Source organism: Mobula hypostoma, chromosome 9 (genome assembly GCF_963921235.1).
Source record: "Mobula hypostoma chromosome 9, sMobHyp1.1, whole genome shotgun sequence".
NCBI lineage: Eukaryota > Metazoa > Chordata > Chondrichthyes > Myliobatiformes > Myliobatidae > Mobula > Mobula hypostoma.
In genome coordinates this window covers 129,907,425-129,922,500 of record NC_086105.1, presented here as the reverse complement: position 1 = coordinate 129,922,500, position 15,076 = coordinate 129,907,425, and the positions used below count along the sequence as shown (strand labels likewise).

General features: G+C 39.0%; 1 protein-coding gene across 12 annotated transcripts in view; it reads right to left on the bottom strand.

Annotated features, from left to right (window-relative positions):
• mapk8ip3 (mitogen-activated protein kinase 8 interacting protein 3) overlaps positions 1-15,076 on the bottom strand; it is a 197,406-nt gene that overhangs the window by 107,256 nt on the left and 75,074 nt on the right. For 8 of the 12 annotated variants that reach the window (XM_063059137.1, XM_063059138.1, XM_063059142.1 and 5 more), the window contains exon 9: positions 2,150-2,167. The exons of the other annotated variants lie outside the window; for them this stretch is intronic. In XM_063059137.1, the coding sequence (XP_062915207.1) occupies positions 2,150-2,167 (18 nt within the window). The remainder of the gene's footprint in view (positions 1-2,149; positions 2,168-15,076) is intronic. 12 annotated transcript variants of the gene reach the window in all.

Below are 15,076 nucleotides of genomic sequence, written 5' to 3'. Positions count from 1 at the left end.
TAGTCACAATAGACAGTCTTAACTTTAATTATGTGAAAGGTAATAGTGGCATGAAGAAATTTAAAGTAAATACTGTATATCAGTAGCAGTCAAAGGAATTGCCAACAAATATTCATCATTTTTGTACTGTTAACTTCAAACCCCTTTTGGTATTGGAGTCTTTGCAGGAACTCGATTCAGAGTTGCGAAGCAATTAGATCAGAATAATTTTTCCTAATTCCTGTTTTTAGACTGTACTGGAATTCAAGCATTGCAGATTATGCATCTCCAGCTCTGGGGCTTGGGTTTGATATATTCTTGATCTATTTTCCAGTTCCGCCTGAAATATAAATTCACTAAATTCAAAATCTCAAAGATGTGGCAGAAATAATTAAGAGTTGGAAAATCATCCTCACACAGGCAGAAAGGAGCCTTCTGAAGACGGACAAAAAGTGTGCATAATAGCTTTAGTTTGCATCTGGCCGCTGTGGCTGACCCAAGAATGCAAATACTGGTAATGAATACAAACTAGGGGAAATGTTCCATTAACCAGTCCTGGAGCTCCCCAACTCACTGTATGCAAACAAAATTCATAAAAGCTCTAAACTTTAAATGCAACTATCATGTTCGAAACAGCACTGAGTTAAATTAAATCAAACTTTAAAGGAATATTTAAGGCATATGAGGACCATTATGAAACCCGCTAGTCATATAATCAGTAAATATCCAAACTGATGGAAACTTTTGAAAAGTTTTCTCATTAATGTTGAACCCCAACCAAAGGAACCTTCATGACGATCTAAGTTCAACTAAATCAGTAAAGTTTCCAGAATTACATTGGGACATTTCTGGTATACGCAATTTTCTGTAGATCAGCTGCTTGCTGGGTCATTAGGAGAGCTGCAATTGTCAAGAGTTCATTCCTCATTCGTGGCACCAGATGGCTAAATTTTGCCATTGGCACATTGTAGTCTGCCTCTTTAAGATCAAATATGGTATATATTTGAAACGTGAATGAGTTTTGACATTGCTCAATAGATATCAAATCAAATTACAGGTAAAGAAAATATCTACCACTGACTAAAGTGTGACCCGAGACCCCAAATGTGCGACTTTAACACTGTTCCACTCCCAGTCACAATAGTTATGTAGTAAGCTATTCAAAATATTTATTCCTTGTATACAAAATCAAAAGTTATGAAATTTAAAATATATAGGCTATTATTAATCAAGAGTCAATTTGCCATTTAAAAATGTTTGAATTATTTAGTTCAGAATTATCTTTCAAGTACATTTTTCCCTAACTCTCATGCTATAACATTCAAATCAAAGACACAGAATGTTGTCCTGGGCAGGTTTCCCCTCCTATAATCCAAGCCACCAATAGTGATTTAAATAATCCTTTAAATGAGTCTCCTTAAGAGGAAAGCCCCTAAATCACATCTGCATTGCTGGTATCAGTGGAAATTTTTCAACCATTTTCACCATTGGTAAAAATCCATCTACAGGGTATTTCCTTGATAAATGTTAGCAAAAATAAAAAATTGAGGTGTTCCCAATTGTATGCCATTTCTTTCATTTGATAATTTTGACTAAAATAAACATAGTGAGCTCTTAAAATTGACGAGTATTCAGATCCACAGCCGATTTTGACACCACGATGACTTTAGATCATAATTTATTGGGGCTCGGTAATGCACTATTAGACTTCAGTTGATCAATACCTAGCAAGTATTCTATTTCTCATCTATCAAAACTATTATCCTAAGTGGCTATTTTGGCGCCATAAGCAATTGGTTTTACAATTTAGATATCTCTTGCCAAACCAATGACATCCCTGTTTCTACTTTATAGATAATTCAATGGGTTCAGTTTTGAAATATCCACGATAGTCTGCAGTGTTTGTCCTTAATCTGCCAGAAATTCAACTGAAAATGCTGGAACCAGAGTACATTGAGAACAAAAGGGCCAATCAGCCAATAGCAGTGATACATTGGAAGCCAGAACACAAAGACACAACCAAACCGGAAGGCTAGATAGTCAAAGACAAGCAGCACCATTTCCCCAGCCTCACGCTATGCAACAAAGCAAAGGAAAAGACTGCATTTTACTGCAAAAAAGGGGATGAAAATGTATGAAGGAAGAAGGAAAAATGTGGGAGGAATCTTACCAAAGAAATCATCACGCACTAAGAGGGCAGTCCAATAAGGCGAGGGGGAGGGAGCAAAAAGAGAGAAAGAAGCAGTTATGCACCAATTCATTGTTTTTTGCCTTCATACTGATCTGGCTGCTGATAAACTTAACTGCTGTACTGCACTGTGATTCAATTAGTGAGGCAAAATGGACACGCTCTACTTCCACAATGTCATTGCCATCTTCATTTCTTAGGTCACAAAGTGCACTGTAGGACTAATGAAACTTTACCCAAGGTCCGGAAGAAGGGCCTCGGCCCGAAATGTCGACTGTTTATTCATTTACATAGATGCCCCCTGACCTGCTGAGTTCCTCCAGCATTTTCAGAGTGTGTTCACCCAACTTTATCTTGGATAAAATATGGGAAAAGCCATGTGTGGAATGAGCTCTTTGTATCTTTGCCTTCTTTACTTTGCCTGAATGTGGAGGAAAAGAAAAGTTGGCACCGTTTTGCACATGACCCACGTGAAACAGCAGCCAGTTTTCTTTCCCTTAATATTCAGGCAAAGTGCAAACTGGATAGCTGTTTCATGCTTTTGGCAAGTCCATTTTACAGCCAGAAAGTCCCAAAATATAACACAAGAAGGAGAGCAAGCTGAAGACAGTCCCAACAGAAAACTACAAAGAGCACCCAGGGTTGCAGGCGATCACCTTGTGTCAGACATGCAATGACTGAATATTAGATATGAATTTGGTGAGTTTCTCCACTCCACTGCCTTAAATTTGCCTGAAGTGTAGCAGGAACCTTGTCCAGCCTTTGTGTGTTTCACTTGAAGAACAAGGTTTGAGGAAATTTTGAGTAAATTTAATGCAGGCATTATACTGGGCAGCAACACCAGACAGGGTCCTTAAGCAGAAGCAGCAGCCTCCTAGAATGCAATGGATTTCTAATTGGCACATATTTCCTTTATCTATTAATGTACAAGTTTCAATTGAGTTTGATGAGCTACAACATGGTTCTATCTACACTGAGATTGCCGTATTCAGTGGATATACAAAAGGTCTGTAGAATTAATGTATCACTTTATCCTCCAGGCTTACGACTTCAATTACGCCTTAAGCTAAAATAAATCTTAGTTACTGTTTCAAGTTCTGATTTGATCTTCTGCAATGGTGGGAGGGTGCCAGGGAGTGGTTATTGGTTGGACATGCAGGCAATTCCACAACCGCAATCCAAGCTGCAAAACTGAACGTTCTCCTTCTTTAAAAAGAACATTTTCAGGATTAATATTAAATAAGCTAAGTTGACCAATCTATTCCCAAACTCTACTTGAACAGTCAAGAAACTGAATCAAAAAGCTATTTAATACAGTAGATCACTAATCAGTGCCTTGCAGATTATTTAGTATGCTAATCAGTATTATATCCCCAATTTTCCTACAAACTGTGAATCCACCGACTCTCTCAACCCACAGTTCATTGTCAATTCCATGAACATCATTACTGATAGACTATTATTTATTCAATAAATGAAAGTATTAAGTGCTTCAGAATTGATAAAAATGAGCATCTTCAATGAGGATTTGATGCTAGCCAGCTACAGAAAATAACCAAATTTGATCATTAGGTGACACTGGAGTTTGAACATCATCTCTATAAAGTTGAAGTCTAAAGCCCAAGTGCTAAAAACAATAAGAGAGGAAATCATATTTATTTTATACGATTTAATTAGAGTTCAGTTTTAAATCAGAAACTGTTGTTTAATGGAGAGCATCATGCAGTTATGCATCTTTGGGGGAATCTTAGCTGAGAAAGAAAGCAGTGTTGCGACGTTGCCAGTTTTCGGGGGAAAAGCAGAATATGTCACTGCAGTTTGAGGCCAGGCTCAGCAAACTGGACATAAGCACAGGCCAAAAGCCAGAGTGTTTAAATAGGGGTAGGGGAGTATCACAATGTGTACAGCACCAACATAAACACACCGATTAGAGGGGAGATACACACCTGAAAACTCTCCTATGGAGATGTCCAGCACAAGCAGGCACAGACCAGGAGACAAAAAAAGAAAGCAAAACAAAAAGATCAATAATTAATGTTTGGAAAAAGAAAATTACAGAAAAAAAATCAATGACCCTCCAGGCATTTTAGTGACAGTGAAAATGGAATGCTAAAGGCTAAACAGTAGTGAGCATGAGTCCTGCCATGCCGAACACCAACCTGCTGCAAAAGAAATCTCACTTGCTTCACATCTTACCATCAACAATGACAATATGGTCAGAGCTAGGAAATACAGGCTACAGCTGAGCCACTTTTAAACTCACCTGGAAAAGAAATGTTAGTGATGCAGGGTGAAAGCCAGAAGATTTCCATTAGAGTAAGGGAAGAGTATGAACATTTTGTTTTTGAAAACATATCCAATTCATTATTTCAAAATTTACCTGAGAGAATGTAATACACAAATAATAAAACACCTCACAGTCTAACTGGCAATAATTCTGAATGCAGCATTTGCTTTTAGCTATATTGCAGATTACACAGAATTGGATGGCAATTCACCATATTCATGAGTATCCCAATAGAACTATTAGAGTTAATGGCCTAAATATTTACTAAAAACCCCAGTGCATAGTTAATATATGCCAACAATTGTTTAGCACAGTTCTTCCAATGGTGAGGAAGGCCATTATGTTTTGGTGTTTGTGCCAATTATTACTCTCCCCATCAAAGAACTGCAGCCATAACCATTCAGCACAGCATCCTCCATAAATTAAAACAGGTTACATGCTTTGAGGTCTGGCTCCAGACAAACACTCCAGCACTTGTGGATCGGAAAAGTACATGGCAATGCTTGCACAGGTGTCAACACGTAAATGGTCCAAAATACAGTCTTTTAAAAGATTGGGCAATAAGGCTTGTGGTGCACTAAATGCGTGCCTCATAACGTTAAATTCAGTCAAAAAGGAAAACAGAAACAGTGTAAAACTGGGAGAGTATTGTTTTAAGAAATAAAAACATCAAACAACTTGTGTGTTTCATAGGTGATTATTAAATGGGTAGTTGCCCCATCATGAACTACTAACCCATGTGAAGTCATTCAACAATTTTACAGGAGATACTTCCGATAACAGGAGAGTCTAGGACCAGAGGGCACAGCCTCCGAATAGAAGGGTGTCCCATTAGAAGAGAGATGAGAGGAATTTCCTTGGCTAGCAGGTATATTTAAAGCAGAGGTTAACAGGTTCCTGATTAGTAAGGGTGTCAAAGGCTGTAGAGCAGGGTCGAGTAGGAAAATAATTCAGCTATGATCAAACAGGGGAGCATACTCTATGTGCCAGATGGCACAACTCTGCTTCTACGTCTCAAGGCCTTATGGATAATGAGATCTTTCCAGAAGGGAGGACTGGGGGAAGGTGGGAGAAGAGTTATGCAGCATGGATCTCCTGGGGAAAACCACCTCACTCCCCACTATGAAGTCTACATAATGGCGCCTCTTACTTGTGAGCAATTCCAACCTGCAGCAGTCTGAGCCCAAAGATCGGGGGATCTGAGCTGCAGTTCACAGAAGGGCCACTCTTTGCACAGATCATTTTAAATAAAAATGAGGATTTTTTTTAAACATTTTTAAAAAATGTCCAAAGCAGGCCACTATAATTCAAGCACCTTCAAGACATATGTGTTCTTTGTTTCATGGACTGTTAATTACAAAAGCTATATGGTGTGAGCGTTTAATCCATTTTCTGCCATGCAGTTAAAATCAGCTACATACATTCATGGCAAGATAATAGCAGAGAAATGAAACTAGAACTAAGGTGAATGTGTCAGGAAGTACCCAGACCAAATTGCCAATTGATATCAATAAAAACAGAAAATGCTGGAAGCATTCAACAGGTTAGGCAGTATTTCTGGAAGGAGAAACAGAGTTAATAGCAGACAATGGGATTTCGACCTTAAATGATTTTTCCTTCCATAAATGCTGCCCAATTTGTTGGGTACTTCCAGAATTTTTATTTCAGATTTCAGCAGGTTCAGGAACAATTACTACCCCTCAACCATCAGGCTCTTGAACCAAAGGGGATAACTTCACTTGCCCTATCATTGAAATATTCCCACATCCAATGGACTGACTTTCAATGACTCTTCATCTCATGTTATTTGCTGCTTATTTATTATTATTTCTTCCTTTTTGTATTTGCAACACTGGTTGAACACCCAAGTTGGCACAGTCTTTCATTCATTCTGTTATGGTTATTATTCTATAGATTGAGTATGCCTGGAAGAAAATGAACCTCAGGGTTGTATATGGTGACATACATGTACTTTGATAATAAATTTACTTTGAATTCTGAGCGTCGGCAGTTTTGTTGACTTTCATTTCCTGACGGACATGACATGAACAGCAAATGGCCTGCAAAGCAGGTGTAATGTGTGTGATCAGCCCAGTATCAATGTTATATTCTGCAAGCAATGCTGCTGAACTTTGACATCTGGAGTGAGGAAAGGTGATCACAGTTACAAAAAAAATGTGCATTGTGACCTTCCTTTGAGTGGCCAGAATTAGAGAACCAGGAGTCACTCCATGCTTTCAATTTCATACTCTACTTCAGTCAATAGGTTCAAGCTTCCAAAACTCCTTCAGATTCACACCAAAAGTCTTTCTGTACTACATGACGGTTGTGGCAACTTAGAAGCACCTTACAGCAAGCATGCATTAATCCCGTTGTAGTCTTATTCCAGTTTTTGTTTTGAACATTTTACCATTTAGCAATTGAGAATTGCAAACCTGGTGGCCAGTCTTAGACACTTTGCTTCAACTGAGGCCTTCCACTAGTCAAGGGTCAACCATGGATGGTGCATCTCAGCTGGCTACGTAGCACACAAGCCAGAAGGCAAGCCAAGTAAGTATGGTTATGGAGAGCTAGCTGTTGCCCATGTAGCAGGCTCCTTCTCTCCACGCAGCTGATGAATCCAAAGGAATGGTAGAAACTGATATAATTTGCCACAGGAGTTGCCAGTCAGCACTTAAATTTGATGAAGGGCTACCTCAGGATGTGGGTCTGGGTTCATCCTCGGGGCTTACTCCCGAAGACTCCTCTATGAGTGGGTATAGCCACAAGGCAGTGGAGCTGGACTAATTAGTACAGTGGATTCCAGTTAATTGGGCTTGTTAATTAGGGCAGCTGCTTATCTTGGACAATTCTTTTCAAAAGAAAAGACCCTATAGATGCTGCTTGGCCTGCTGCGTTCACCAGCAACTTTGATGTATGTTGCTTGAATTTCCAGCATCTGCAGAATTCCTGTTGTTTGGGATTCCTTTTGTTTATTTGGGTCCCTATGCCACTTAATTGGGACACATCTGTTGCCAAGCAGTTGTGTGACCATTAGACACTTTCCCATGCTTCGAATGAACAATTTTTAAATGGAGTCAGTTATGTGTTTTTGTGTTCAAAAAGCAGTGATTTTTTGCAACTGATAGTTGACAGGAAATAAGCAGCAAGACAATTCAGAACTGTTTTGCTCACTGCAGTTTCAAGCATTCGGTCTTGGAGATGCCAGAAACAGCCAGGAGTGAAGATGAAGCGATTTCACTACTTCTACATGTTAGGAACTACAATGAATTTAAAAGGTATCGACAATCATCTTGAATGTTACAATGAAAATGAAGAGTTGGAGGATACAATCGTCGAAAACATTGTATCAAAGCAGTCCATAATCTGCACTAGGTGTCTGCGTTGATTTTGTTCAGTTGTTGTTGTTGAGTGTAAGCGAGTCGTTGTCGATTCATGGCGACCCTATGGGTAGTGTAGTTGTCCATAGGGTTTCCATGACAAGATACGGAAGTAGATTGCCAGGCCTTTCTTCCGCACAGATACTGCTACTGCCCAGGTTGGGACCCGGCTGGGTTTGAACTTAGGACCTTCTGCCTTGAAATCCAGTGCTGGTGCCACTACACCACCATCTGACCCAGTTCATTTACAGTCAATCAGAAAATAAAATGGCAGTCATACAGGATGAATTCCACCATCAATAATTTTTAGGAACTAATAGTTTTATAGTACTGTAGGCTATTGGCTGTGCTCTAATTTGTGTCTTGTATCTAAATGTGTGACATATTTCACAGTTAAACAGTATAGCTTGTCTTCTGTTTTAATACCTTAACTACTTCCATGAAACTTCAGCTAATTTGAGCCAAGTGACCTACTCCTGTTGTTGTTTTCTTGTGGAATTTATTCCCTTGTTGTTTCTCGTCATTAATCACTCCAAAATGAGATAATAAAATGCCCAGATCCCATAGAGGTGCAGCCGATAAAGCATTTGTTAACAAAATTGAAGTATGAAGTGTCACTCAGAGTATGTTTTGTATCTGCAAAGCAATACCCTTCATTCTGATAAATCGTAGGCAAACAAGAGCAGTCAGTGGGCTTGAGGATGCTAACCGAGGAACTGGAGTTGAGAAAATCCATCTATGTCTGTTCTTTTCAGAATCAGTAGCAGACAGCATGCAGTTTGTGGACTTGCTTCACATTATTTGTGCACATTTTCTAGTGAATTTATCACCCCCGCCCCCATTGGAAATTTAGACAGGGCACTTCTTGGCATAATTCACCCTAATGTTAATATAACTTCCCTACTGCATCGTATATAGGTAATGTCAATGTTTACAGGCCAATTCACTTGCAAAAGTTCTGAAAATTAAATCTAAAGGGCAAGATTTATGAACAGCTTAGCTAGTAGTATGTCATGCTGAAAGATGTTGTATGCTTTAAAGACACACTGGCAGGACACAGTTTCTGTTTTTAATAAATCACACACTTCCTTCTCACCTTTATTATTTTTAAAAAAACTGCTATCCAAAAGGTACACTTTGTATTGTGGCTCCCAACTCATCCCTGTTCCAACATCACTTCAGAATTATTCCTGATCAATTGAAACCCCAACACATTCCCAGTTCAATTATGCTCCCTAACATCATTGCACTATTTACCAGCCCTACACTCTAACCAAATGGGATGTCTAGGTCATCCTAAACTACCCAGGTGATATTTTTATTCATTTACAATTGGTCAGAGCACAAATGGCATTGCTGTTGTGAGCCAAGCATACAACACTCTGGGCAAAGTGAATAGAATATGCTTTGATATCACACTAAAAATGCAATTCATGTGAATAAGTTTTAAAAGGATACATTTGCTTTGGTTTTCACAATTATTTTGTGAATTATTCTCACAATTTTTGTGCTGAGCTAAGATTTCAGGGGTGTGCTAACAACACAGATTTAATGCACTGTAAACACGTGCAACCCATTTTCTAGACAATAAACTGCAGTTAGAGGGTATTGGACACAGATGCTCATTTTAAATGATAAAAAAGGAGAGGAAAAAATGTAAATGTGAAATGGAAAGTGTTGGGAGATGTATGTCAGCTGAAACAATTTTTTTTTTTAAAAAACACAAGCTTTTGAGGCCCAGACTCAACTTGTGTAGAATACATTCCCAAAGTGTCATAAATTGTCTTGACGCCAAGTGACCACCAAGGTATTGAACATTTTCTGTGCCATTGTGATAGAAGTCTGTATCAATGATAATGATCTGTCACTGGCACATTGCCATTGGTAAGATTTAACTGGATGTGCAAACAGATCTAAAGTTAAAAGTCAGCAGTATCATCCACAGCCAGCATGCAACATAACATTAGTCACTGGTTTACAGATAAAATAATGCAACAGTGAGCTCTCCGAGGACATCCTGCATGGGAAAATAGGTTTTGAATCAGTGACATGTCTCAGAAGTCATAGAACAATGCAGCCAAATACAGGTGCTTTGACTCAATGGGTCCCTGTCAACCATGGTACCCACTCAGCTAGTCCCAATTTCCTGAGTTTGACCCATATCCTTCTAAGTCCTGCCCATCCATATACCTAGCGAAGTGCTTCATAAATTATACCACTATACCCAAACCAACCCACCCTCTGACTCTGCATTTTGTATATCCACCACACCCTGCATGAAAAGGGTGCCTCTCAGGTCCCTTTAAAATCTTTTTCCTCTGATGCTAAATCCAAACCCTCAAGTTTCGGTCTCACCTACACTGGGAAAAGACTATTACCATCCAACTTATCCATGTCTCTCAAAACTTTAAATATTTCTACAGGATCAGCCCTCATTCTACATTCCAATGCATCAAGACTTACACTGGTCAACTTTTCCCTTTGACTCAGGACCTCCAAACCTAGCAACATCCTTGTAAATCTTTTCTACATTCTTTCCTGTTTAACTACATCTTAAACAGGGTGACCAAAACTGTACATCGTACTCCAAGTGCAGCCTCGACAATGACTTGTACAACGGCACCAAAGCCTTTTGATCCAAGGCCTCAACTCCTCAATCTCTGCTCCAAAAGGCCACACCATTTAACCTTACCTTCCTTTTACTGGATAAAGTGTCTTAATAATTAGCCAATCAAGGATTTGATATAAATATCCAGTTGACCAAAAAGGCTATGCAAAGATTTTAAGTCCGTATTCGATTAAAAACCAGTGAAATTGAAATTCAGGGAAATGACAGCACTCATTCCCTTGAGCCACTCCCATAATTCCATCTGCATCTCATCTCTTTTTCCAACTTTTAATGCCCATGTTGCCTCAAAAAAAAAGTCTATTAATCTCAACTTTGAGTTTTCCACTGGTCCAGCCTTAACAGTTTCTCAACTATCACCTGTTCTATTATTTTTAGCTATCTGGTGTTGAGACACTGTCCTCAATGTTGGATCTAAGAAGGCAATTAAGAGTCAACCATCTTAATGAATCAGAAGTGTCATGATGGCAAGATTGAGCAGTTTTCCTTCCTTGAAGGACAATAGCACACCTGGTGGGTTCTTACAATCCAATAATTTCATTGTCACCGATACTGAGAAAATCTCTGTAATTCCAGATTTAATTAGGTGAATTTAAATTTCCCAGCAGTTGCAATGGGATTCATAACCATGTCTCTAAGTTTGAAATACACTCCATGCCATCATCTTTCCTTGTAATAAAAAGTGTTTTACTAGTGAAAAGCCTGTTATATTTTTACTTCCTCATTTTAAATCATGTTCCCTATTCTAGGATCCTCAGTTTGCTCAGGGAGAAACTTCTCTTCATACGCAGTATACTTCTAATTTGATCATCTCAAGAACCTCAAATTATCTGTATTCGGAGAATGCAAAGTCGAGTTAAGAAATGGCAAGGGTAAGAAGACACTAATAGCAGTTCTATACAGGCCTCCAAACAGCAGTCGGGATGTGGACTACAAATTACAGCTGGAAATAGAAAAAGCGTGTCAGAAGGAAAAGGTCAAGATGATTATGGGGGATTTTAACATGAAAGTGGATTGGGAAAGTCAGGAAGTTACTGGATCTCAGGAGAGGGAGTTTGTAGAATGCCTACGGGATGGCTTTTTGGAGCAGCTTGTCCATAAGCCCACCAGGGGACCGGCTGTTTTGGATTGGGTGCTGTGTAACGAACCTGAGGCAATTAGGGAGCTAGAGGTAATGGAACCCCTTGGAAGAAGTGATCATAATATGATTGAGTTCAGTTTCAAATTGGAAAAGGAGAAGCCGGTATCAGGTGTATCGATATTTCAGTGGAACAAAGGAAATTACAGTGGTATGAGAGAGGAATTGGCCCAAGTCAATAGGAAAAGTAAGCTAGATGGAGGGATGGTAGAGCAGAATTGGATAAAATTCCTACAAGAAATAAGGAAAGTGCAGGAAAAATATATTCCAAGAAAAAAGAAAATCATGAATGGAAAAATGGCACAAATGTGGCTAACGAGAGAGGCTAAGACTAAAATAAAAGCAAAAGAGATGGCGTACAAGGAAGCAAAAATTAGTGGGAAAACTGGGGACTGGACGACTTTTAAAAACTTACAGAAGGAAACTAAGAAAGTCATTAGGAAAGAAAAGATGAATTATGAAAGGAAGTTGGCAATTAACATAAAAGAAGGATACTAAGAGTTTTTTTAAATATATGAAGAATAAAAGAGTGACACAGGTAGATATAGGACCAATTGAAAATGATGCTGGAGAAGTTATAATGGGTAACAAAGAGATGGCAGAGGAACTAAATGAGTATTTTACATCGGTCTTCACAATGGAAGACATTAGTAACATACCTGATAGCCGGGGGTCTCAGGGAATAGAATTAGGTACAGTCAAGATTACTAAAGAAAAAGTGCTTGGGAAGCTAAATGGACTAAGAATAGATAAGTCTCCTGGACCAGATGAGGAGCACCCACGAGTTCTGAAGGTGGCGGCTTTGGAGATCATGGAGGCATTGGAAATGATCTTCCAGGAATCAATAGACTCTGGCATGGTTCCGGAGTACTGGAAGGTCTCAAATGTAGTTCTGCTGTTTAAGAAAGGAGGGAGGCAGCAAAAAGAAAATTACAGACCTATTAGTCTGACTTTGGTAGTTGGAAAGTTATTGGAATTGATCCTCAAGGACAAGGTTATGAAATACCTTGAGGTGCATGACAAGGTAGCCCAAGCCAGCATGGTTTCATGAAGGGAAGATCCTGCCCCACCAACCTATTGGAATTTTTTGAGGTAATCTCAAATAAAATTGACAAGGGAGAGGGCTGTGGATGTTGTGTATTTGGATTTTCAAAAGGCCTTCGATAAGGTGCCGCATAAGAGGCTGCTTCATAAGATGAGAGCCCATGGAATTATAGGAAAAATATTGGAATGGGTGGAGCATTAGCTGATAGGCAGAAAGCAAAGGGTGGGAATAAAGGGATCCTATTCTGATTGGTTGCCGGTCACTAGTGGTTTTCCGCAGGGGTCGGTGTTAGGGCCACTTCTTTTTACAATGTATATCGATGATTTAGATTATGGATTAAATGGTTTTGTGGCTAAAATTGCAGAAGACACCAAGATAGGTGGAGGAGCAGGAAGTGTTGAAGAAACGGAAAGGTTGCAGAGAGACTTGGTCAGTTTAGGAGAGTGGGCAAAGAAATGGCAGATGAGATACAATGTTGAGAAATGTATGGTTGTACATTTCGGAAGAAGAAATAATCGGGCAGATTATTATTTAGATGGGGAGAAAATTCAAAAATTGGAAGTGCAAAGGGACTTGGGGGTCCTCGTGCAGGATACCCTAAAGGTTAACCACCAGGTTGGATCAGCAGTAAGGAAAGCGAATGCTATGTTGGCATTCATTTCAAGAGGAATAGTGTATAAGAGTAAGGAGGTGTTGATGAGGCTCTATGGGGCACTGGTGAGACCTCATTTGGAATACTGTGTGCAGTTTTGGGCCCCCCATCTTAGAAAGGATGTACTGATGTTGGAGAGAGTTCAGAGAAGATTTACGAGGATGATTCCTGGAATGCAGGGGCTAACATATGAGGAGCGTTTGTTGGCTCTTGGACTGTATTCATTAGAGTATAGAAGAATGAGAGGGGATCTCATAGAAACATTTTGAATGTTGAAAGGGTTGGACAGAGTAGATATGGAAAGGCTGTTTCCCTTGGTGGGCGAGTCCAGGACAAGAGGCCACAGTCTTAGAATTAAAGGGTACCTATTTAAAACAGATGAGGAGAAATTTTTTTAGCCAGAGGGTCGTGGATCTATGGAATTCATTGCCACATACAGCTGTGGAGGCCCAATCATTGACGGTGTTTAAGGAGGAGATTGATAGTTATCTAATTAGTCAGGGTATCAAGGGATATGGGGAAAAAGCCAGAAATTGGAACTAGATGGGAGAATAGTTTCGCTCATGGAGGAGTGGCGGAGCAGACTCAATGGGCCAAATGGCCTACTTCTGCCCCTTTGTCTTGTGACCTTGTGAAAAACAGCACAAAGTCTGAATGTGCCTTTCAATTTAAAGTTCCATTCACTTAGCATAAAGACCATTGGTATTCAATCTGAAATCCAAATAAAGTTTTGTTATTTTGTTTAAGTGTGCCAATATAATAAATTATTTTGAAATTGTCAATTTGAATTATACTGAAAAGGTGAAGTCCAGAATGGCTGCAAGTATTGCCAAAGAAATCCTTCTAGTTGCCCCAAAACCACTGCGTGTTAACCTTGATCAAATAATTCACTTTTCATAACTGAAGCATGTCACTGGATTTGATGGGGCATGAGTGAGCCTGGGGGGGGGGGGGGGGGAGGAGAGATTATTAAAGAAACAAATCAACCAATTTTCTTCATTTTTTTCCAATTTTCCAATCAATGCTCAAAAGAATGAACATTTTGAAAGCCATCCTCATGATGTTTAATTGTCCATGCAAACATTGATGGAAACCTTGAGGAAGCCCAAAGCTTCCACATGTTCAGCCAAAATGCTCTCTATAAATGCATTAACCAGGTACCAAACACAGAAGAACTGCACTAAATCAAAAAAAAATCACACTTTTCCAATTTGCTTCAAAACTGCAATGAATTAAGAAGCATTCTTTAATATTGGAGTAATCCGAATAAAATACTGTAATGCCCCAATGGATAATTCTGTTGCCCCAGATTGAGAATTCTCTGTCCAGTAGGCCACAAAACACATTCTTGTATTCATCAATTGTTGGATGTTATTAGCACAAGTTTGGGAATAATTTAGCATGCTCCTTATCACAATGTAAAGCGTGCAGTGACTACTGCAGCTCTAAATAAATACACATGATAAATAATTTAAAATCCATTGGATATATATATATATATTAATTTTCAGCATTCTACGTTATACATTCACATCATACACATTAAAAACGGAACAGTTTTCCTTGTTAATAACAGAGAATCACTAAAGAACACCACGTATGGTTTTAACTGAAATCTGGAAACGTTAGACGATTATTGCACTGTGTACTCTCCAAATTTATAAATGTCAAAGACAATATAAACATTCTACAACATACATAATCTATTGGCTTAATACAACTTCCAGTGCTCTTTAAAAAATTCCTTGTGTCCTGATCAATGACTGCAAAAATAAGAAGAT